This window comes from Maylandia zebra, linkage group LG11 (assembly GCF_041146795.1).
Source record: "Maylandia zebra isolate NMK-2024a linkage group LG11, Mzebra_GT3a, whole genome shotgun sequence".
Lineage (NCBI taxonomy): Eukaryota > Metazoa > Chordata > Actinopteri > Cichliformes > Cichlidae > Maylandia > Maylandia zebra.
In genome coordinates this window covers 2,133,318-2,157,923 of record NC_135177.1, presented here as the reverse complement: position 1 = coordinate 2,157,923, position 24,606 = coordinate 2,133,318, and the positions used below count along the sequence as shown (strand labels likewise).

The 24,606-nt window shown below is 43.0% G+C and overlaps 1 protein-coding gene and 1 long non-coding RNA gene across 2 annotated transcripts; one reads left to right on the top strand and one right to left on the bottom strand.

Moving 5' to 3' along the window:
- Positions 1–1,927: 1,927 nt before the first annotated feature.
- Positions 1,928–21,773, bottom strand: popdc1 (popeye domain cAMP effector 1). Its single transcript, XM_004571334.4, has 11 exons — positions 21,195–21,773; positions 16,157–16,265; positions 11,909–12,183; positions 10,451–10,620; positions 8,603–8,854; positions 7,461–7,585; positions 6,363–6,550; positions 6,118–6,226; positions 5,326–5,493; positions 5,081–5,222; positions 1,928–3,417 (listed from the first exon to the last, which is right to left on the bottom strand). The coding sequence occupies exons 1-11, from the start codon at positions 21,698–21,700 to the stop codon at positions 3,293–3,295; spliced, it is 2,169 nt and encodes a 722-aa protein (XP_004571391.2). The 5' UTR covers positions 21,701–21,773; the 3' UTR covers positions 1,928–3,292.
- A 1,313-nt stretch (positions 21,774–23,086) lies between these two features.
- On the top strand, positions 23,087–24,366 carry LOC143420912 (uncharacterized). Its single transcript, XR_013100667.1, has 3 exons — positions 23,087–23,464; positions 23,551–23,668; positions 23,800–24,366. It is a non-coding gene; the product is annotated as an uncharacterized LOC143420912 (long non-coding RNA).
- The last annotated feature ends 240 nt before the right edge of the window (positions 24,367–24,606 follow it).

Sequence of the window (24,606 nt, the reverse complement as noted above, 5' to 3'; positions counted from 1 at the left end):
CTGTGATGCCGCCCCCCACCACGATGCCGCCAGGGGTCTGTAGTATTTTGCACTTCCAGTAGACTGACATTTTGTCATCATCGAGCCGCAGCATCTCCTTCTTCCTCTGCCTTTAGCTCCACTTTCATCCATCATATATATTTAGTCTGCAACAAACAAGGAGGCGTAAAGCAGGATGACGTTTGACCCACTGTACAAACTAACTTCATGCTCTGTGTTAGATTCAGTAATTCTGTAACTTTTTTAAATAACTTAAATGACAAAATCCATCCCTCCAGTAAGGAATCAATACTTCTGTTTTACACTGCAATGGCAGAGATTAAACATGTGGTTTTAGTTGAGGTGAACGTTTTAGGGAGTATCTGGAACCATATATACAAAAGAATGCATGAAAATCAGTTTTGTTGCTGATCTTTGAAACGTCCAAGACTCTAATCAGCACCAGCGTCCCACTCCCGTACTATTTATATGGAAAAAAGCAGCTTTCTGTTAGTTTTTTTTCAATAATTATTTAGTAACTCAAATGTTTAAACTGAGATTTAAAGGGTTTAAATCCTAAAAATAGTTTAATCATTTCAAAAAGGGCTCAAATCTTAATGAACTCTCAGTACCGTATTACCCCAAAAGAGCAGACTTAAAGCACACTTTCCTTTTTGCTGACACAGTTAGGGCTGGATCAGGTGACCCCGAATCCTCCCTTAGTGTCGCTGCAATAGGCTGCTGCTTCCCATGATGTGTGCGTTTCTTCACTATCAGTGAATCAGAAATCAGATCTTTGCAGTATTATTACGGCCACTTCTACACCAAAGCTTGTGTGGATATCTTCACAGTATTTAATTTAAAAATGCATGACTAACTACACAGAAAACAAGTGAATTTAAAATAAAAAAGGTCCAACATTTGTTCAATGTGACAGAAATGTACCCTTCGCCCGATCTGGGCCTCAATTACAATCCTGTCTTGGAAGTGTACAGGCAACTTCTTAGGCTACGTTCACACTGCAGGCGAAAGCGCATCAAATCCGATTTTTTTGACCCTATGCGACCCATATCCGATCATGCTATGACAGTGTGAACGGCGCAAATCCGATATTTTCAAATCCGATCTGGGTCACTTTCGTATGTGGTACTGAATCCGATACATATCCGATGTTTTAGAAAGCGACTGCTGTTTGAACGGTCAAGTCGCATTAAATCCGCCTTTTACGTCACCGACACAAGACTGAAGCCAATTATCAGCGCCAGAGAAGCGCCCGATAAGACAACGCGAACGCTTCCTGGCCATCCAGTGTAGATGTTAGTGAAACTGTTGGGAAGACAATGTGAACATTTTATTTGTACTGTATAATCTGCAGATTCTGACAGAAATCTGCAGCTATCATTTGAAGCACCGCTCCTCTCTTAAACAGCAATAAGGATCATTATTAGGTTATTTACATTATTATGTAAATAACAAAATAACTTAAAGCAAAAATTGGGAAACGAAGTCCGAAGTCTGCATATTAAGGGCCATCAGTCAAACAATACTGTTGCTCTGGGTCTAAACAGAGCTCGTTGTGTGTGACAGCTTCTTTTGCGCATGCGGGCCGCTTTGAGCGTTCACACTAGAGCGCGTTTGCTGTCGCATTTTATTTGTAGTGTGAACGAGCAGACAAAAAAATCGGATTTGATCAAAAAATCGGAATTGAGCATTAAGACCTGCAGTGTGAACGTAGCCTTAGACTCCTGGACTGGTTTGTGCTTCAGTATAAACTGTCCACTAGGGGACCTCATATAGACAGATGCATACCTTTTCAAATCCTGTCCAATTAACTGAATTTACGACGGTCAACAAAGTTGTAGAAACATGTGACAGATACTGAGTAGAAACAGGATGCTCCTTAGCTCAGGTCTGACTGTGAAAACTATGGAAACATATGCACATGTAATTCGTTTTTGGTTTTTTTAATACATTTTGAAGAATTTTCAAGCCAACATTTTCCCCTTTGTCACTGCGGGGTATGTGTGTAGGGTTTTAGGGTGGAAAAGCACCGTAACATGACAGGATATGGAACTAGCTGTGAATGCCTTCTGGATGCACTGTACATACATGTGATCACATACATTTAATACACAGTGAACTCCAAATGAAACAATTGCAGTAAGAACTAAGAACATTATAGTGTAATATGACATAATGTATCAACTTTGCTGCTGTTTGTTCAGGTCTGAGACAAATATGTACTGATGGTAAATGAACAGTTTCTACTTGAGCACTCAAAGTCAGTACAGCATGCCTCAGTCATCTATTCACATCCGCTCATGCAAGACCTTCTAAGCCTAAGTGCTTTCTATCTAACAATGACACATTCATATTCTGATGAGTGCATCAGAGAGCAACTCTGGGTTTTGTATCTTGCCTGAGGATACTTCAGCGTGCAGACTGGAGATCAGCCAGGGATCAAACCAGCCAACCGTAGACCATCTGCTCTGCCTCCGGAGCTGCAGCTATCCCAGTTAGTGCTAAACATATCTATAGACTATAGAGCTGAGTGATGTGCTATGAAGCAAGATTAAGGGTTAGTGAGCTATGTTGGACTTAAACACAGAGGTTTGCATGATGACAGTGGCTGTCTTTGTAAACTCCGTGGTTTAGAGTTTCAGATTAAAATGAGTTAGTACCACGTTTCACTGATTCTTAAAAGGATTCTTTGCTGGGAGAATAAATTTTATATGAGAAATTTGTTAAGTTGTATGTCTCAGTTGGTGATGCAGAAAATATATAAATGTTTTTATACTTTAAAGGTTGATTCTGTTCATCTGGATGTTTTCAGTGAGAGAACATAATCAACCTTCTGAGATTTACGTGTCTCCTTTACACTGCCTGAACTGCTCCTATAGCCTTTATTACGCTATCGATCCAGTTTGAAGTTTCAGCTTTAGAGCGCACTCAGGGGTAAAATAAATATATTATCTCAATTAAAAAGGTTTACTTTGTGCTAAATCACTGTATTAAAGATGTTTGCAGCATTAACTTTGGTCCTATTTGCAACAATATTACATTGTAGTTATATTTTTGAAGTTTTTTAAAGATTCTTCTCTGATAACATCTCCTAATTAGTATGTTGCAGTCACAGGGATGAAAAGACATATGACACATGAGATGCACATTTTTATGTGAGGAAACATAAGTTGACAACCACCGTCATGATACCCATCGTGTCTGATGGGGCTTTGCGTTCCCTCAAGCTAACACAAGGAAAGTTGTGTCAGCTGTGTTGGACTCCATAGTATGCCCCTGTGGGCGCTGCTGGCTACACATTCTCAGTGGAAGTGTTGGGCATGTGGTCAGACGAGGCCGATTCTTCAAACACATCATCCTCCATGCCTTCTTCTATAGGATTCATTTTTGAGGATGCTTTGGTGCCGGGTGAAATCTCTAGAAAAACACAAAATGAAAAAAATATGGAACATTGTGGCTAAACAATCTGAAGTGTGAGCATATGCAGCACTCTGCATGTAATCATTAGTTATTATTAATCTCTCTTCCACAGGGTGTCCTTGTCCTGTATCATCCACTGCAGCTGGGCGCCCCTCCTTGGCCGTTACAATATAAAGTGCCCTGAGGCAACTGTGTTGTGTTTTGGTGTTATAGGACAAAAGTGAATGAAATGAATTCTCTGCTGACTCCACCATGCAGTTTACCTTTCAGATGACATTTTCTGCATAAGACAGTCCACCTGTGTGTTCCTTCACTGCTATCTTATTCCCTTGCGTTGCTTCCAGCCAGCAGCATAATATTTGCTACTTAATGTCATCCTACAATCCTACCATGCATCCTTTCCCCCTTCTCATCTTTATGCATTCATGCTGCACAGATCAATTACATTAAGCGTGTGTACAGCATTTAGCTAGCACTACAGAAGAACTGTTTTAACATCACATACAGCGAGTAAACATTTCACCAATTTTTGAAGAAATATATTTCTAAAGGTGTTATTGACATAAAATTCACCAGATGTCGGTAACAACCATCCCAAGTGGGACCTCAGATACTGTCCCTCCCTCCATCCAACCGCACACTTCTTCAGGTTGGCTGTGAGCCCCGCCTGCCTCAGGAACCTCTCTGATGCACAGGTGTGCTACAAGGAACGTCAGAATTTCACTCTTACCCGGGCTTGGACCTTCCTCACGGTGTTCTTTAAGGTCCAACAGCCCCTGCAGCTTCCTGCTGAACAGCAACTCATGGATGCTTAGGGCACCTCCCGAAGTGCCAACAACACAGGGTCCAGCCAGCGATCCCAACTGCATTCGTCCTCATGAAGGAACTTATGAAAGCGATACCCTGTGCCATGATGCCATGATGGGGTCCATGCCAGTGTGCTCGAACAGGACCCCCACTAATGGCCCAAACTAGCACACTATCTGCCCTACCAGTAGAATCAGCAGTGTTAGACGACTTTGCATCACCACTGAGCGCAGCACAAACATCACATGTCCCTACACGTTGTGAGCGCACCTCTTCACACTGCCCCATTAACTTGTCAAACCACAGCCTCGAGTCTATGTATACGTTATTTCCACTGGCACCGTGGGATCTATGTGACTATCCCCATGCACACACTTAATTTCCATCCGCTCTGCGTCCAACAACGTCTCGAGTCAAACCAGTGTATCGTGGACCAGGATCTGCATGGCGCCCAAGGTGGCCATAGCCTCCGCTTGAATCCACTGCACCAGCCCTCTGCAGCTGAGCCAGGATTTCAGAGTTCATGACTATTTGCACCTCACTGTGTTCATGTGTCGTTTCTCACTGTTAAACATATTTTAATTTTCACGTGTGGATTGAATGGATTGTTACCAACATCTGGTGAGGATTTCATCTCAGCAGCACCTTTAGAAATATAAATGTGTGCGTGTGAACAGAAGCCTGCGAGGAGGCAACATGCAGAAGTCCAAAGATAAACCTCAACATCACTGAACATTTATGGAGGAAGTGAGGGAGCCCCACTCGTTTGAGCTGCTGGGAACACTGGCAGAGCTGTGGATCGCTGCTGTAGCACGTGCTGCAGTGACAGAGTAAATATCCCATTAAGACTCACGGAGTGATGATCCAGCAGATCCACCTCGTAGGATCTGGTTGAGAACATCGTCGGTGTCACTGCTGCTCGCCATGCTGTTTCTCACCTGCGTCATAGACAGCTGGGAGCACAGGCTGGGCTGTCGGTCCATTTTCTTCACAGCCTAGAACATATCCATGACCAACATCCTCGTCAGCACAGTGAGCACTCTTACAGCTGTCACATTAAACAAGATGCTCCAATAAATCGACACCAGCGGGACTCACCTTGTCGCTGAGTGTGGCATCATTCAGAGAGTACAGTTTGTTGGTGATATCTTTGCCGATGAGGAACCTGAAAACCTCATTAAGGAAAGTGTCTGACTCCAGGAAATAGGTAAGTCTCTCTCGCGACCAACACAGGAACTTGCAGTTCTCTTCTGCCATGATGGTCACCTGTCAATCAGACACATTAACAAGTGTTAAGGTGTCCACAGGTAGGGATACATATTTTTATATGCTTCGTTTCACGGTTTTCTTGGGCCTGATTGTTCTCGTCGTCTATCTACAGATTGACTGAGACACTGTGCCGTCTCTGCGCGTCTATGGCTGAACAGAAGTCTGTAAGGAGATGAGTAAGGGAACGTTCAGAGACCTCAGAGGATTTAAAGTTAACATTACTTCAGACTGCTTACATGAAGTGTAGTTAAGGAAAAAAGAAGACGGGAAAGTCAAATGATACCTTTCCACAAGTTTTTGAATTAAGCGCTTTATTTTATGACAACTTTCTCAAAAGCTTTTTGTTATTTCTGAATGCAAAAGAACATTTATTTTACTATGTTTAGTATTATTATTATTATTAGTATTATTAGTACTTCAAAAATATGCTACATTGAATTACCATGCATGTGAAACTTTATGATGTTCCAGAGCTCTGTTTAAAGAAATTTGACCTCCTTAAATCTTTATTGAATATTCATGTTCTGCAAAGTCAGACATGTTTTTACAGCCAGAGAAGGAAATCGGCCCTGCAAACGATGTCCATCCTTTATGTCAGAGCTTCCATGCAAGTGAATTTACCTGAAACTTCTCTCCTCGGTGCATCTCAGTGGACCTGAACTCTGGAGAGTCAATGAATGCGTTGGTATAGATGTTGTGCAGAAAGTGGCCTCGGTATGAAACTTTCATCCTATCACACACAAAAAAAATGAAATTCAAAATTCTGACCAACTAAATCAGAAAAGCACGGTGTTAAAATAATAACCTTAATCGTGTGTATTAGTCAGACCTATGTGACTTTCATTAGGGAAACAAACAGCACATACTTTCCTTTGAGCAGAATGCTGAGGCGTTCGTCTACAGACGTCTTGTCCTCAGCAGCGTAGGCCTGGCCTTTCTTCAGCGTCTGAATGGTGCAGAACTGTCCCGTGAGTCGCTGGAACAAAGCCTCCTGCACATGCAGAGGCTCAAACATCCTCTTGTAGACTGACCGCAGCTCCCTGTCAATCTTAATCTGACAGCAACAGTTTGAGACGGTTAGTCTGACCTGAGCATTCATCCACAGTCAGTGTAGCCCAGCGCACTGAAGCACAGGCCTAGTTGGGATAATGACACGAGCCATTTATAAATTATGGTATAGAAAATAATAAGTATACATGAATTATATGAATTCACAAGTTAATGAATCAACAACATGATGCATATTGTTCTTAAATGGGGCATTCTGCATATTTACTATGTTTGTTTAGCTACTTTGTGTGGATACATTTTAAAACTGTTGTACTACAAATAAAGAGAATAAAGAGTAAATAGTCACAAAAGTGTTTCAAAAAACCTCACACACAGAGAGTTTGACCATTTAAGAAAAGGGAACCAGCGCATGAATAACCAGGATGATTCTGTTGCCTCCACAGTTTGTACACTCGAGTCGTGTCTCGTTTGCACCGAAGACAAAAACACCTCTGGAAAGTTTCCAGAACAGCTGTAATTTGTCCTCCAGATATATTTCAGAAACACTTCAGACACTGACACTATGAAAAAAGCTTTATTCGTACTTTCCTGGTTAATTAAAGGATGAAAGAAATAAAAATAGTCCTTTATGTCAAGTCACTTATTAAGACAATCAAAGTAACTCGAGAGAAAATGTTTTTTATAAAAGTTATAAAAATGTTTTTTGAACTTTAATGAATGAAAGGCTTTAATTCTCTGATGAAAAAACAACTACGGCTGCACTTTGTTGCTCCTCCTGTCTGCTGCTCCAAAGTGTAGGTGTGTGCTGCTGCAGACATAATCGCATTGTGTTACCACGAAACAGAACTGAACCCATATTTATTAGCTAGAAGCTCCACTGCTCCTCTGATGAGCACACGTGGGCGGCCTGCAATGATCTTGTATAATGTGAGTGATGTTGATGCTGAACTCACCGGCCTGCGTTTATACAAAAGGTAGAAAAGGTGCACGAAGTTGATCACCAGGAAGACCACGTTCCACACCATTAGATCCATGTTGCACCTGAACAGCGTGGCCCACGCGATGAATAAACCACATCCTGCAAGAACAACCCGACTTACACACTGCACTTGATTACACACCACGCTGAGACAAGAAACACTTCATCTTATCTTGGAGAAATTATCTGGTATGGTTGTAATATCAGAAATTACTTTAATGTACACTACTGTGCAAAAGTCTTGAGCCACCCCACCATTCATTTATGATTTCCTCCCAGTTTATTTCTTCTGTTCACTTATCTTTTGCACATTTCGAACTTCAGAATCTGAATTTGCCAGCAAAACAATAATAAAGCTTTGGGCAGTGAGACAAACAAGCGAGGTAGTCTAATTGTTCCATAAATGTAGTACGTTTAAAATAAATCGCTCTATGGGAAACTTACGGGACAACGCTGAGCCACACACTGCTCTGTTTCTAAGCTCATATATGGGAGTATTGTCCAAAACTTTACTTTTGTATCGCTCACAAATTCATAATGATTGCATTCACATATTTTGATTTTAGACATCATGACAATTATTTAGAAATGTGCTCGTCTGGATACATGAATAAATGTCTTACTCGGTGTTATATAATGATTACCCATCCAGTCTTATGATAAAACCACCAAAACTGCTGCCTTACACATTTCAGCACTCTCCTTTACTCGCTCTCTGAGAGACTGAAACTTGACTTGCTCTAAAATAGCAGCATAAATAACGGAGCTGTCAACATTACAACCACAGCCTCAATAAGTCCTGCTGCTTCCTGTCTCCATTCTCTTGCCAAGCAAAGATAAACATGTTGGAAGTGCTTTTTCCATCCTGCTTTTATCTCCCACTGTCACAGCCTTTTAGGGTCTCCCCTGTTTGTGCAGAACAGTTTCCAATAAATCTTTAAAATGCCAGCGTTACAGTCAACTGTCAACAAGCCTGTCCTGGTAGAAGTTTACTAACGCACGGGCAGCTTTTACTCAGAATACGCATCTGCTTACGATGTGATAACTTTATGTTCCTTAAATCTTCCCCACTACATTGCTTCTGGATCCCATCACGGGAACGAGCTGTGAACTGACCTGTTGTCAGGAGGAGGCGCAGCGTGATCATGTGCAGAGCCAAGGTAGTCGGGATGGCCAGGCCCAACAGCAGGGACAGGTTTCCCACATGGAATAGCAGGTGGTGGGTCTGCTCCCACTCCTGGCACGAGGTGGCATTTGAATCTGCAGACGTGGCGGCCGGGATGGAAGAAGGGAAGGAGGACAGCGTGGTGAGCAGGAGGGTGGGCCCATCTGGGGTGGAGGACATCCTTTGGCTAGGCACCTTGGACACTGGAGTAAGGCGAGCACAAGTGAATGTGGGAGGATGGTTGTTCAAAGCATACAAACTACACAGCTGTGAAAGGTAACTAAGTATACTTATTCAAGTACTTTGCTTCTAATATTTTAAGGTACTTGTATGTTAATATACTTCTCAAACAATGTAAGGAACACTTTTAATCAGAGTACAGCATCGAGTCTGCTAAACTGATCTGGGGAGTGAAGTGGGTTGTTAGTGAACTTCAGCTGCTTTGGTGTTACTGGAATTAACAGCAGGCAACAATGAGACGCGCTCCAAAATAGGAAGGGCTTTAAATATATTCCAACTGTAGTTTCACTGGTTTAGCATTTGGCTGGGGTCAGTGTCACGTATGGCAGCAGCATAGCGAGTCCCCTTCCTCCAGGATGGCACGTTAATACTTACCATGATGTTTGCTGCGTTTCACAGGCAGACGAATACTAGAACATTTTCCTCCATGTAGACAAAACACTTCTCATTTTGCTCCCATTCATCCACTAAACATTGTTCAATGCAACATTAAACCAAACGAGAATGTCAGTTACACCGGTGAACATTTGCCCTCCAAAAATAATTTGAGGACAACATCTCGAACTGAACCAAACCAGTGTTCTTACAGGTTAGTTTCCCATTGAAACTGTGGGAATGACCAGGAGGAAAAACCAGACATGATAATAATAACAGCTTTTATTCTTTTATTACTTCTATGAACTGAAGGGTCTTTTAGATGTCAGGACCTGACAAAATCTCCATTTCGAAATTTCATCTGAGAGTAAAGTAGATGGTTTCAAATACGTGCATAATTAACTGTCATCTGTTTTCACTCCAGGACAACAAAGGTGGACCAGACTCGGCTTTAAAGTGAAACTAGTTCTCTGCTTGTTATTCATATATGCTGTCCTATACTCATTTCTAATTTTATCCTTTCTGGTCCCTCCCAACAAAAATCTTATCTTCCCACTGCCACTTCCAGGTCAGCTTCCTGTGGTTTTAATTGGTCCCACAGTGTCCACACCATACGTCAGAGCTGGTTTCACTGGTTTCGGAGCCTTCCTGCTATCCTTCTGTCACAAATCTCCCCTGACACGTTTATTTTAGAATTCGGTTTGTTTGAAACCCAGCTGCCCTTCATTAAGTCATACAGTCACTCTACTGATGCTAAGTTTAGGTTCGCGACAGAAACTGTCCCTCTCGTTTTTATTCATTAGTGAACGCAACAGTGAGCTCCTACACTGGGTCTAGCTGAGCTCCGTCATGTTTGTCATTGAAGAAGACTCGCACACATACACAGCTGCATATTTGCAGTCATGAATGAATTCATGTTTCTGTCTTTTCAACGCCGGTGGGAAAGTACAGCTTACAGTCTACGCAGCAGTAGTCAGATTACACAACGCGTTACAGCTCATGGTAAAGAAGCTCTTTTATCAACATCTGACTGTAAATGTGGACGCCAGTGAATACTTCTGTACAGCAGCTGTAGCACGCGCAGAGCTCACATGTAGAAATAGACATGGTCCAGCTGCGCAGCTGCGCTGGAATTTCTTAGGTTCAACTTAAAAGCCCGTAAAAGTGAGGACTTCTTCACTTACCGATCAGAGGAGCAGCCGGAGGAGCTCTGGACAGCAGTGAGAGGGGAAAGCGGCCGGATAGCTGGAGCCTCTGATGCTGTGTGCGTCTCACATTCCACACAGCTGACAGGAAAACGCTAAAAGGGGAACAAGGCGAGAGCAGTGCCCAAGAGCTCCGACAGGGGGCGACAGATCAAAGGTTAACTTTCAGCAGAAGTTCTTAAGAAAATTTGCTTCTTCTCTCCAAAATCGTCAGAATTGCTCGGATCATCCTTCTCTTCTCCTCAATGGATCCAATCACACAAAACGACCCTCTGTTATTCATACTTTATTAATACTCTTATATGTGAACTTTTTCAACACAAGCAGTGAGACTGCACCAGCATCTGAATGACTCTGCTGGGTGTGTGGATCTTTGTCGAAGCGTTTGGTTGACAAACCCGCAGTAACTTCACTTTCAGAGGCATTAAGGCTGAAAATATATTTATACATTAGACTTCCTAACATACTGACAAAATGAACTCCAGACTCATGTGCTTAGAAAACTGATTAAGTTTGTGTTTGGCATCTACACAGTAAAATCATTTATTGTCACAGAACAACATCAGTCAGTGTACCACTGACAACACATATTGATCGAATCCGTCAATATCATATGAATTTAAGACGTCTGCTGTCCTGTGACAGAAGAACAATGAGTCTCCAACTGCTGCACCTGTAAGACAAAACAATAAAAAACAAGCAGCGCCTACAAGGAAAAAATGGATACACAAACCAGCAATCTTGTGTTTTCTGTGTTTTGTCTGAGTATGTGCGTTTGTCACAAAATGCACTTAACAATGAGAGTGAAAAGTCTCAAAGATCAGGACCCCAGCACCCAACAACCCCCCAAAACCCAGAAAGAATTTATTCCTTTTAGTTGCTGTCCAGGCCTTCAGTTACTGCTGAGCTGGCCAATGCATCCTTCTTAAAAATGTCCACGATTGTTGATTTGCCACTCTTAAAGTTGTTCCTCTCTGACGGGCTTCTGTTGGCTTTGCAGCCTGATGATGTCATCCTTCATCTGTGTCTCTTTGCATTAACTCTCCAAACTTCAACACTTAGAATCAAATCCAGAGTTTTAGATCTGCTACATTTTTACTGTCCATAATTTAATTTACTGTCCATTCTCTTTGGCGCCGCTATAACTGTATAAAAGTGTGTATAAGTCATATAATGCAATCATTTTGCTAAACCCCTTAAAATAAAGATAAATTCTGCACTTCTAACAGATCTTGATCGTTTGATTTAAAATCCGAAGCAAGTTTCAAAAGTTTCATTGCCCCATAAATTATGGCCCTGTGAGTAACAACACTACAGACTGTTTTCATGCTCAGGTATACGGTCTACCTGTCTGCAAACATGTCTGCAGCCTGACTGACACTGACTTCCACGCACTGCGATTTAGCGCATGAAGAATGTGCATGTGTGTATGTTTACGGAGCCCCCCTGCTCTGCACCGGCACTTGCAGATGGTCATCAGCCCTTTCTATTTCAGTCCCCGGCATGTGAGGGTAACATGGTAAGCGGAGATCGTAGCGGTGTCCGTATCTGTCAAAAGTCTTGTCACTGAGTGAATACAGCTTTTCTGCTATGTCATTGCGTACAACCAGGGCAAAGATCTTGGCTATGTAGCGATGCTTAGCAAAGAGCAGGTAGAGCTTTTTCCTCCTCCACGCTACGTACCGGCAGGGGTTATCAGCACGCAGCGTCACCTGAGAATAAACCACAAAACAAGTTAAACTTTGTTTAACCTCAATACAACATTTTTGTTGTTTTTCTGCATGATAAAGAAAAAGCTGTTGTGACAAAGAAAGAAATCTGTCATCACAAGTCTTTGGAATTAAATTGTAACAAATAAATGTGCAAAATTACAGAAAAGTCCAAAACGTATGCTTGTGCTTGTTAGTGGTGAGCAGCAGATCAAACAAGAACCATAAAAGGCTTTAAGCGCGCATTCAGGCCTGTGAGACTCGTTTAGACACTGAGCCTCACTCACCCCCGTTCTGTTAGCCGTCAGGGCTGGGGGGCTGAGAGGAGGTGCTGGCCGTCAGATTGGGGTCTGGGGTGCGGGGCCTCCCTGCTACTGCAGATAAGGAGGCGGTCTGCTTTCCTCCACCCCAGAGAGAAGGGTTACATCTGCTGGGTCTGGGTACGGTTTGCCCCTATAGAGTGTGTTTGGGGAGTGTGATTGTGTGTACAGTGCCTATTTGTGTCTGTCTCCACGTCGGGTGTATGATTCCCTGGAAGCACAGGCAGATGCAAGTGGTTTTCTGAGGTTCTTCTGAGGTTTCCTTTACCAGTTTAACCGTGTGTAGTTAATGTCCTCTTAACATAACTTATAATTAAAAAAAACATTCTTTCTGCACTTACAGGTGTTTTCTCCTTCTTTCTACCCAAAGAGGAAACTAGCGCAACTTGTAAGCAAGCTTGAATTTCAAAATAAAAGCACCAAAACTTTGACTAAAGTAAATTGTCAAATAGTAAATTTGACTAAATAAAATAACAAACAAAGTAATGTGCAGCTTAAACAATTTACAATGATGACACGGATCTTGACAAGATAAAGAAATAATCCAAATTATATACAATGTCATCATGCCAACAGCTACAGGGTGAGTGCCGAGCATTCGTTTGTGTATATGGGGGTGGGAATGCACGTTTGTGTCTGCGTGCGCCTGCTCGTCTGTATCTATATGTCAGGTCGGGTCTTAGACTCCACCTCTCTGGGAACATCTCAGGCTCTCTGAGGTATGGAGGCTTATCTCCCCTCACCACACTCCCTGCCAGTGGCCGATGCCTTCAGACGTTGGTGTGTTGGTGGTTCTTGGTGTCTGGGGCTGGGCGCTCAAGTATGTACCGGCTCACTCCTGGTGGCCAATTGGTGGGGCCTGGCGCCTGTGGCCTGGCTGGGCCCCTTCCAGGGGGGTGGGTGCCCTCAGGCCTCTGGGCCTGAGGCCCGGTCCTCTCTGGCACAGCTAGCTGCCGGCAGAGCCAGCGGGCACGTTACTGCAACCCCCTCTGGTCTCTGCTCCGTGGCTGCTGGATGACCTCTCGTTTGGGGCTCTCAGTTGGCTAACTTTCCTCCATGATCTCTTAATCTCAGCCTCTAGTGTCCTTCTCCATGCAGGACACTGCTCCATGTGTTTTGTGGACTTGTAAAAGGGGCGACCGTGGCTCAGGGGGTTGGGAATCGCATCTGTAACCGGAAGGTCGCCGGTTCGATCCCTGGGCTCTCTGTCCTGGTCGTTGTGTCCTTGGGCAAGACACTTTACCCTACCGCCTACTGGTGTTGGCCAGAGGGACCGATGGCGCGATATGGCAGCCTGGCTTCTGTCAGTCTGCCTCAGGGCAGCTGTGGCTACAACCGTAGCTGCCTCCACCAGTGAATGAATAGTGGCATTGTAAAGTGCTTTGGGTGCCTTGAAAAGCGCTATATAAATCCAATATATTATTATTATTATTATTGTAAAAGGTATTCGACCGTGTCCATCTGAGGGTCCTGTGGGGGGTGCTCCGGGAGTATGGGGTGATTAGCCCATTGTGACGGACTATTCAATCCCTATAAAACCATTGCAAGAGCTTGGTTCGCATTGCCGGCAACAAGTCAGACTCGTTCCTGCTGGGTGATGGGCTCCGCCATGGCTGCCCTTTGTCACTGATTCTGTTCGTAAATTTTACGGACAGGATTTCTAGGCCAAGTGGTGGAAGGCTTTCACCTGGGTGGTCTCAGGATCTCATCTCTGCTTTTCGCGGATGTTGTGGTTCTGTTGGCTTCATCGGGTGAAGGCCTCCAGCTGGCACTGGAACGGTTCGCAGCCAAATGTGAAGCGGTGGAAATGAGAATCAGCACTTCTAAATCTGAGGCCATGGTCCTCAGCCGGAAAAGGGTGGAGTGCCCACTCCCAGTCAGGGACGAGTTCCTGACCCGAGTGGAAGAATTTAAGTATCTCAGGGTCGTGTTCACGAGTGACGGGAGAAGGGAGCGGGAGATCAACAGACGGTGCTGCGGCTGCAGTGATTCGGACGCTGCACCAGTCCGTCGTGGTGAAGAGAGAGTTGAGCGTAAAAGCGAAGCTCTCATTTTACCGGTCGATCTACGTCCCTACCCCCACCTATGGTCACGAGCTGTGGGTAGTGACCGGCAGAAATGAGCTTCCTCTGAAGAGTGGCTGGCCTCTCCCTTAGAGAGCTAGTGTGAGCTAGTGTGAGGAGTTCAGCCATCCGGGAGGGATGGCGGCCCGGAGGAGGCCCCGGGGCAGACCCAGGACACGCTGGAGAGATTATATCTCTCAGCTGGGCCAGGCCAGCTGGAGGAGGTGGCTGGGGACAGGGAGGTCTGGGCTTCTCTGCTTAGGCTGCTGCCCCCGCAACCCTGCACCGGATAGGCGGAAGAAGATGGATGGATTTGATTCAATCACCGATTTGATTTGATTCAATTTTTTCTCAGGCAGTCAGAAACATAATTCTTTTATCATTTATCAGTACATGTGCACATTTTTATATCTACGTATAAAAACAAAGCTGACACTTGTAGGACTTCATCAGAGGAGCCTTTGTGTGAAAGTAACTGAGAATAAAACACAGAAAAACATGAAGGAGATTTTCCCGGCCTGGCTTTTTATAGCAGATAACCTTAAAATATTCTGCCGTAGATCAACAACTGAAGAAAATAAGCTTTATTAGAGACACAGCCAAGCGTTATGCAATTTGGCATAATTTTAAAAAGTTAAAATTTCTTCTGTATTGAACAGCAGAAATGAGGCTTTCTTGTCAGAGGTCGCTTAAAACCCCCCCAAAAAACAGCAGCTGACAGCGCTGTACGTAGACTGGTGCGTAATAAGCAAGCAAATAATCCAGAAAACAGAGATTTGAGATGGGAAACTGTCCTTGAAGTACACTGAGAGAGAGAGTGATTTTTATCGATGTGGAAACAAAACAGCCAAAGTCAGACTGAATTAATGATGATATCTATTTGTTTGTTAAGCATAGTTTGGATTTTCCTTTGCTGCTGGTTCAGTGAATTTTGGTCAGAGTGATGAAACCTGCAGCACCAGAATCTGTGAGGTGTCGGCTTTCAGCCCCGACGGTGTGTCTGTGGACGCGGGGTGACGACACACGCTTTGTGTTTACATCTTTTTGCAGAATCCGTTCACCTGCTCTCATTTGCTGTTTTAGCTGTTTGGTGGTTGTTAAAATAGTTTTGTGAGCTTTAACATGAGATTCTGGCATTTCTGGCAAAATACATTTATATTTAAAAATCGATTCAGGATATAAGGAATCGATATCACTTTATTAAAACTAAAACCAATTTTAATCAGAAAATCAATGTTTTAAACCCACACCCAGCCATAACCAAGTGGCCAAGTATACAGGAACATCTGTGCCGAGTATAACCTGGAAGTCCCGAGGTCAAAATGGGAGACGCCCACTAAGGTGGTGGAGAATGACCGAGCTAAGATCCTGTGGGACTTCCAGATACAGACGGACAAAATGGTGGTGGCTAACCAGCCGGACATAGTGGTGGTAGACAAACAGAAGAAGACGGCCGTAGTGATCGATGTAGCGATACGCCAGTTGGAGCCATCTTCCTTATGTATTCGTGGATGTGTGATTTGTGCATCACACACTCACACACAGACACACACACAGTATTTAATGTGTAGCTTGGATTACAACAAAATGAACCTGGAATACGCCCTCCTCCGATGGCTGCAGAGAGTCCCATTCTGGTGAATCCAGAAACTGGAAAGGGTAGATGTAATGCAGAAACTCTCCATTAACTGTCACACGGATTCTGTTGGACAATGGAGCAAGAGTTGATTTTAATAGGTCAAGTTCACAACAGTAGACACTAAAGATAAAGTTATTAACTAAAACAACCTAAAACATTCTGTAATGGTAGTGTTGTACTACTACATAAGTGTGCAACATGTTTTTTTCATGTGTGTAATTTTATCACACAGGGTGATCAGGCAACCACATGCCCCCAGGACATTTTAATATCAGAAATAAACTTTTTTTTTTTGGAATACTTGCAATGAAATTTCAATGAAAACGGTACAACTATGGACCAATCGTTTGCCGCCTCCTCTACACGGATGACATTGAGCTGTATGCCAGGAGTGAACAAGAACATGGGCATGTCATTCAGACCAGAGAAGTGTAGTAAGATGGTAACAAAGAGGGAAGGTAGTAAGAACTGAGTTAAATGCACAGCCAGAGGACCACATTGCAGGACAGCTACAAATGCCTCAGAATCCCACAGGCAAATGGGACCATGGACTACGAAAGCTGCAACCACCAAATACCTGCAGAGTAAGGCAAGTCCCGAGGAGTCAGCTGGGCATGGATGTTGATCCAGGCAATCAACACCTATGCCCTGCCGGGCGTCAGATACCCTGCTGGGATAATAGCCTGGCCACAACTGATGGTATGTTTAGTGAATACCTAAGGCAACAGAAAGAAGAGGAACCATGATGGAAGGACAGGCCCCTGCACGGCAAAGCTGCACTGAAAGCACAGAGGCACTAATTATGGCAGCTCAGAAACAAGCTCTGAGTACGCCATAACCAAGTAGTTGGTATAGTATATAAAAATATCTGTGCTAAGTATAGCACGGAAATTCCAAGGTCAAAATGGGATACGGCTCCTACGGAGGTTGAGAATGACCAAGCGAAGATCCTGTGGGACTTCCAGATGCAGACAGATGAACAGGAAGTGATGTAGCTATATTAAGTGATAGTGACGTCAAGAAGAAAAAAGATGAGAAGCGGGAGAAATAGCAAGGATGAGAGAGGAGCTAGAGAAGAGGTAGAAGGTGAAAGGGTTACAGTGTTCGTTGTGGCAATCGGAGCACAGTGACACACAAACTGGGCACCAACACATGTGTGTTCAATTACTGTAACTATTAGCATTTATATTGTTCTTTCCTTTATTTTGACACTTAAGATTAAAATTCCTTACACATTTTTCACCTTACACCCATTCCTATTTCCCCCTGGTCCAATGATTGTCCTGCTGTCTGTGCTGTTTTGCTCTTATCGTGGAGATGTCTTGTTCACTTGTTATCCTGTTTTTCATAAATAAAAGACAGAAAATGTAAAATTCTGAGAATTCCCCAGCAAGTTCTGAATTGACCTTTTCCCTCTCCGATTTCTAAACTTAGCACAAAAAGTAAGGAAATTTGTGTTTGGTATTTCTTTGTTGTAACAATGCTTCTTGGTAATCTTATACTCTTTATTTCCCCTTAAATTGTGCCATATTTGTAATGCAAATGCATCTTTGGGTTGAGCAGCAGAAGATGGGAAGTTCAAAACAGACATTTCAACACTGTGTCGAGCTTCGCGAGTGCAGATGTTTCAAAACACTGCTCTGAAACGTGGTTAAAAACACCCAGATCACGTGACCACGACTAAATGAGGCTTTGGTGCCCCAGTTTTAACAGGTGGTGTACCTGCTGCAGAGTGGCACACTGAGCTGTAAAATCATTAAAATATCCCAATAAATCGCGTCTGCTTTCAGCGAGAAAATAAAACAGGCAACAGACAATTTTTAGCTCCGGCTCTGTCTGTTCTCTAAGTTTTCTACTTTCAACAGAAAATGTCATTTGCAGCATTAAGTGACGTCATCCTCACTATAATATATAGATGAGAAGTCACTTGCATGCAGGCAGCTTAAAATAATAGTGGCCTGGAGCATACAGCCCCCTTCTTGATTTCCTATTTTTTGTTTGTTTGTCACACTTAAATGTTTTAGATGATGAAACTATTTTAAATATTAGACCAGGCTTAAAACACAAAATGCAGTTTCTAAATGAAGGTGTTTATTATTGAAGGGAAAACAGATCCAAATCTCCAAGGCTCATAAGTACCCATAAATCTAAAAACTGGTTGGGCCACCCTCAGCAGCAACAACTGCTCTCAAGTGTTGGCGATAACTGGCAATGAGTCTTTTACTGGAGGCTTTTCAAGCATAAACTGCCTTTTAAATGTCACAGCATCTCAATCAGATTCAGTTTCAATTTTATTTACACAGCGCCAAATCACAACAGTCACCTCAAGATGCTTTATATTGTAAGGCAGACCCTACAATAATACATACAGAGAAAAACCCGACAATCACATGACCCCCTATGAGGAAGCACTTTGGTGACAGTGGGAAGGAAAAACTCCCTTTTAACAGGAAGAAACCTCCAGCAGAACCAGGCTCAGGGAGGGGCGGGGCCATCTGCTGTGATTGGTTGGGGTGAGAGAAGGAAGACAGGATAAAGACATGCTGTGGAAGAGAGACAGAGGTTAATAACAGGTCAGGACTTTGAATAGTCCACTCCAAAGTCTTCATCTTGTTTTTCTTAAGCCAGAGGTGGACTTGCTGTTGTGTTTTGGATCATTTTCCTGCTGCAGAACCCAAGTGTGCTTCAGCTTGAGATCCCAAACCGGACCGGACACTCTCCTTCGTGATATTTTGGTAGAAAAATTCATGGTTCCAAGTCTTCCAGGTCCTGAGGCAGCAAAACAGCCCCAGATCATCCCACTGCCACCACCATATTTTACTGTTGGTTAATTTCATAATGGTGTTTTTTTTAGTTTAAGATCTGGTAACTACAAAGCCCACATTATATAATTTGCATCACTTCCAACCATTCAGTAATTGAGGACTGTTCCTTTTCTGAAAGGCTGTGTTAGTTTTATGGCAGATGTAACGGTACTCAAACATTCCAAATAGTTGAATCGGTCCACAGAATACTTTCACAGATGTCTTGGGGTCAATCAAGATGTTTGTTTTGGCAAATGTGAGACAAGCCTTTGTGTTCTTTTGGGTCAGCAATGGTTTTTGTTTGGTGAACTCTCCCATGGATCCTGTTTTTGCCCAGTCTCTAAATCATGAACTCTGACCTTAACTGAGAAATGTGAAGCCTGTGGTTCTTTAATGCCGTTCTGGGTTCTTCTGTCACCTCCTGGATGAGACTTCGACATGCTCTTGGAGTAATTTTGGGAAGGCTAATCACTGTTCCATGTTTTCTCCATTTGTGTATAATGGCTCTCACTGTGTTTCACTGGAGTCCCAAGCCTTGGAAATGCCTTTGTAACACTTAACATACTGATGGATATCAGTGATTTTTTTCTCAAGTTTTTCTTTAGATGGCATGATGTGTTCCTTCTTGAGATCTTTTAGCCTTCCTTAACTTTGTCTAACAGGTTCTGTTCAAGTGATTTCTTGATTCAACAGATCTTCCAGTAATCAGGCCTGAGTGTGTTTAGTGAAACTGAACACAGCTCTCCAAAGAAAATGTGGTTAATCACAGTTAATCAATGATTTACCAAGAGGGGCAATTACTTTTTCACACAGGACCAGGTAGGTTTGGATAACTTTTCTCCTCTAATCAATGAAATCATCATTTAAAAAGTGCATTTTATATTTATTTGGGTTATCTTTGTCTCATATCAATTGATGATCTGAACCATGTAAGTGTGACAAATATGCAAAACACCAGGAAATCAGGAAGTGGGCAAACACTTCACTCCACACTAAGTCAATTTGTTTAAAAACAAAGTGAAGCCACAGAGACATGCTGTGACCAAACTAACATATACATGAACCACCCCGTCTCCATTCAGTGCAGTGAGCCTGTTACCTTCGATGACCTTTTAGCCTCTCTAAAAGAGAGCTGCTCTCTCAGTGATGCAGAACTTCATAAATAGCTCCAGCAGCAAGTGCTCCTTGCCTTTTAGCGTCTGGACTCAGAGACGTGTGAGTAGTGCTGTTTCACACACTGAGGTTAATTATGGAGTTCCACAGGGTTCTGTGCTAGGACCAATTCTACTTCTTTCCATCATAGTAACATCCAAAATTTGTGGTGGTGTTCTGCCTCACTTTCTCAGAACAAATATCTGAAAATGTAAGTTCACAGGCAGCATCCACTGCCTCAGAGCACTCTACTACATATATTACATATATTCTAATACGTGTAAAACTGATTTCATGATAAATTCTGCAATGTGCGTTTGTGCACTAGGCTACATTTTGTACAAACTATTACTCCAGTACATTTTTAGCTACAAAAGTAATAAAGCACAAAAACTGATGAAAATGCATTGACTTTACATGAAAATACTAGTAGACTAATCATTAAGGTAATCAGTCACCTAATGCGAGTGCTTTCACAGTAACCGCAGAAAAACATTTAACTGTTCAATAAGCTGCTGTCCATAGATGAGTGAAAAGCAAATCATTACAGTGTAATCTATTCAGCCTTTACTCCCCAAGGACATGTGGTTATGAAAAGCATGTTTAAATCTAGGCTCTTGAAAGCTATACTAATTTACCATGTGCTCATTTTACTTGCGCATAATTTAGACACATGGAGCTGTTGTGGTTAAAGCCTGGTCAAACAAACAAACAAACAAACAAACAAACAAACAAACAAACAAACAAACAAACAAAGCTACGCGGTCAAAGCTGCAAAGACTCCTCAGGTAAAGAGTGAACTAGAAATGCAGATTACAATAATGAACCTTTTAGCTCATGAGCCAATCCTGATCAGTCCCAGTAACCCTGACCCAGATAAACATTTGGAGTCTGTCAGTAAGACTTTCACATGACAAAGAGTATCTAGAAAACACACCCTTTGTTCTAATATCAATAGGGGCATGACTGTGCTAAACTCTATGTTGGGGTGTACCATGTTTGACACTGAGCTGTTCAAGCGTGTGTGCGCAATCACCTTCCGGAGAGCAGCACTGACAGCTTGTCAATAGCGGTTTTTCCTTCTACGGCGAAGCAGCGGTCCTTCTCTAAAGTTTGGACTTCCCCGTCACAGCAGGCCACTATCTTCCCAAAATGGGACAATGACACTCCGACTCTTTTAAACATGCAGCTATACAGCTCCTGGAAGTCCTTGTCAAACGAAAAGCTCCTCAGCCTGTATGACATGTGCAGGACTTGTACCAGACACACCGCGAAGATCGCCAAACTCCACAGAAAAGAGTCCGTGGTGCAGGAGTCCGACCACGACCAGAGAGTGGAGCAGAAGAAGCCCAGAGTGAGAAAGGTGAACAGGTAGAAGAGTCCGTAAAAGCCACTGCCCCCCATGAAGCCAAGGAACAGAAAGATGTTGGCGAGATGGAACACCGATCCTTCCGCACCCTCTTTCCACTCTTTGCACACCGGGTAGGCAGACACCTCCGGCGCCACCGTAAAATTCATGCTTTCGAAGTCGGGCGGCTCCATACTGTATAAAGCGACTCGACCCGCAGCACATCCACCACAGCCAGCCTCGCTCCGTGCCACCAGAGCGGGTAGAAAAACGCTGACACCTCGGCCCATCACTCATAGGTGGAACGCAGAAACAACCAATCAAATCGCTACGTTATATCCAATGAAAAAAAGACGGAGTTTTTACGGAACCATCAGAGCGCGGGTTCGAGTCCAGGTGCGGACAAAGCTCGTGTTACATGATGAAAGGATAAAGACCAGTTTTTACTTACTGTAGATAACAGTTGCTTTGTGATTGATTGATTATCCTGTTTATTTGTAAATTATTATTATACAGTGTTACAGCCCATAATGCAGAATAAACTCTACCATTACACTTTTGAGATGATACACACCACAAGTAATTATAGGTTATGTGTTTGCTGCTTTTATGTTAAAACAGGTTTCCAGTTCTGTCCTGTTTTAGTTATTTTTCAAAAGATAGTTTTAGTTTATTTCAGTTTTTGTGAGTCTGGAATGTCAACAATTACATACACGTCCCAGTTTTAATGCAAAGTCACACACAAAAAGCTGTAATACAGATATATTCTGATGATATAGAAAATTAAGCTTATGCATTAGTTAAATTAGGACAGTATTTAGAAACCCATTTGAAGGCTTCCTCGCTCTTCGGCTGCTAGTTTGTGTCTTTCAGACACTGTCATGCAACCCACCTCCTAACTCCTTTCACTGCTGGGATTCTTTCTTCTATGATGGGTCATTATAGTTAATTGACAGATGGCTTACTTTATTTTTGTCTTTAATAAATCATGTTTGGTATTTCCACACAATCTCTCCGTATTGAATTATTTTCTAGATAATCTAATTAAATGTAGAAAAAATATCACTGAATGAAGGGTAAAAAAAAGTAGGTGATAAGAATTCAATTTTAATCACAAACCTACATTCACTGACAAAAATCAAAGCATGAAAAACAGTTATTAACAAGAAAAAACAAAGAAAAACACCTTTAACCACTGCTTGACACCTGAGGCATAACAAACAGAACACACACAGACACACACCAAGGCTGTGATGTGACACTGAGGAGATAAAACTGCTTAAAATCTGCTTCATGCATCTGTTAATCTGATTTGACTGACACCAACAAGACATTTAATACATTTTACAAGGGGTCACTTGCCCCTCCCTTCCTTCCCTCCCCATCTCCAGCTGCCTCCCTCTTCCCGCTCCACCACAATCACCCACACATGCAGGGCCTTGGGGTAAAGGTGGTTCACCAGGGTGCAGAGGAGGCATCCCCCCCTCTGTCCCCTTCTGGCTTCCTGTGCCTCAACTTTATCCCACAACTTAGACACTCACATTACTCACACTCTCATAACACATACATATAGGTAGTGATGTGACGTTCTGTATCGAGGCTTCGGAGCGTGTGTCGAGTAATGGAGGGGGCGTTTCCGCGAAGCGCGTATCGAGGCTTGCTTCATTTATGGGAGGAGCTGAAAATGATGACGTCCGAAGCCTCGCTGCCCGGCTGTACCACGTGACTGGTTCATGAAGCGGTTCGAACTTTGCCGCGAGATATGACAGCGATATAAACCCTCAGACTTCAATCAAAATGTGGGTGTTTGATGGAGAGTTGCGGTTAGTGAGAGTTTGGAGACAGTTTGGAGGTTTATGAGAGTGAGGAGAGAAAGTCAGGAGAGAATGGAGCCAGCTAAGAAGAGGAGGATGTCCTCCCCTGTGTGGGAACATTTTGATTTTATTCCTCCCAACAAGGTATGTAAATTTCTACAGAAGATGTATTTTCATGATACTGATGGTGCAATAAAACTTATGTTAAGCTGTCTTGACTTTTGTACAAGGTGAAGTGTTTGCTATGTGCCAGGGAGCTGGGATATAACAACAACACCTCATCCATGCTTAGGCACTACAGAGCTTTGCATGAGAATAAGGGGAACACCGATTGTGGAGCAAGACCAGGTGAGCCATCAAATGCAATGATAATATAGGATGCAGTAATGTTACTAAATGATATAACAATATTATACAACTGTAATAAGTTACGTGTGTGATATTTATATTTGAGCTTTGTCTTTATTGTCTTTCCTCAGGAGAACAATCTCCAATAGATGAAGACCTGGTCAGCATGGTGATTGAGGACTCCCAGCCATTTAGCATTGTGGAGGACAAAGGATTCAAAAGCTTTGTTAAATCATTAAATCCTAGCTATGTTCTCCCCACTAAAAAGGTCATAAAAGCAGTGAAAATTTAGTTTTTACAGAATAAAATGTGAACAGGCAGGACTGAGGCTCAAAGCCTCAGTGTGTAGCTGTCCATACCTCAACGTTACAAAAGCACAACCACTGTCCACACCCCAACCACACCTCACCTCACAGTAAATGATCATTTCCATTTCAAGCATTTCCAAATAATCATTTCCCATACTGCCACTATAAATATACACAGTATACTGCCATCACTACAATATACATGTTTTACACACTCCTTTTGTTGTTGACATTTACAGGCTGTGTGCAAAAGGCCACACTCTTCAAATTCATGCCAGCTATTATTTTTACGTCCAGTAGGTGTCCTGCTAGAGCAAATGAAGCTTCATGAAGCTTCGCGTTGGGGTGAACCAATTGGATGAAAAGCTTCAGTGCTTCATGGGGCTTCATCTGCCCATCACTACATATAGGATCTTGGGGGTGGGCACGCTACACAGCATCCAGATGTCCATCAGGGTGTACACCTCACCCCTGGTGTCGTTGCCCACCTCTCAATGTTAAATACACGTAGACATTGAGGGCTAGCAGGAGGGACCATGCGCTTACCTGCTGCTCTCTGGCAGGTAGCTCCATGCCCTCCTGGGTTTTAAATGCACCTTAGAACACACATGCCGGTGTACACATGGTACA

Excerpts from the sequence above, each read along its gene's own strand:
- popdc1 (XM_004571334.4), bottom strand. The coding sequence starts at position 21,700 with ATGGAGCCGCCCGACTTCGAAAGCATGAATTTTACGGTGGCGCCGGAG. Across the intron at positions 10,621-11,908 it reads GTGCAGAGCAGGGGGGCTCC|TGTCGCCCCCTGTCGGAGCT; the intron begins GTAAACATACAC and ends TAACCTTTGATC. Across the intron at positions 5,494-6,117 it reads ACCGAGGAGAGAAGTTTCAG|GTGACCATCATGGCAGAAGA; the intron begins GTAAATTCACTT and ends TCTGATTGACAG.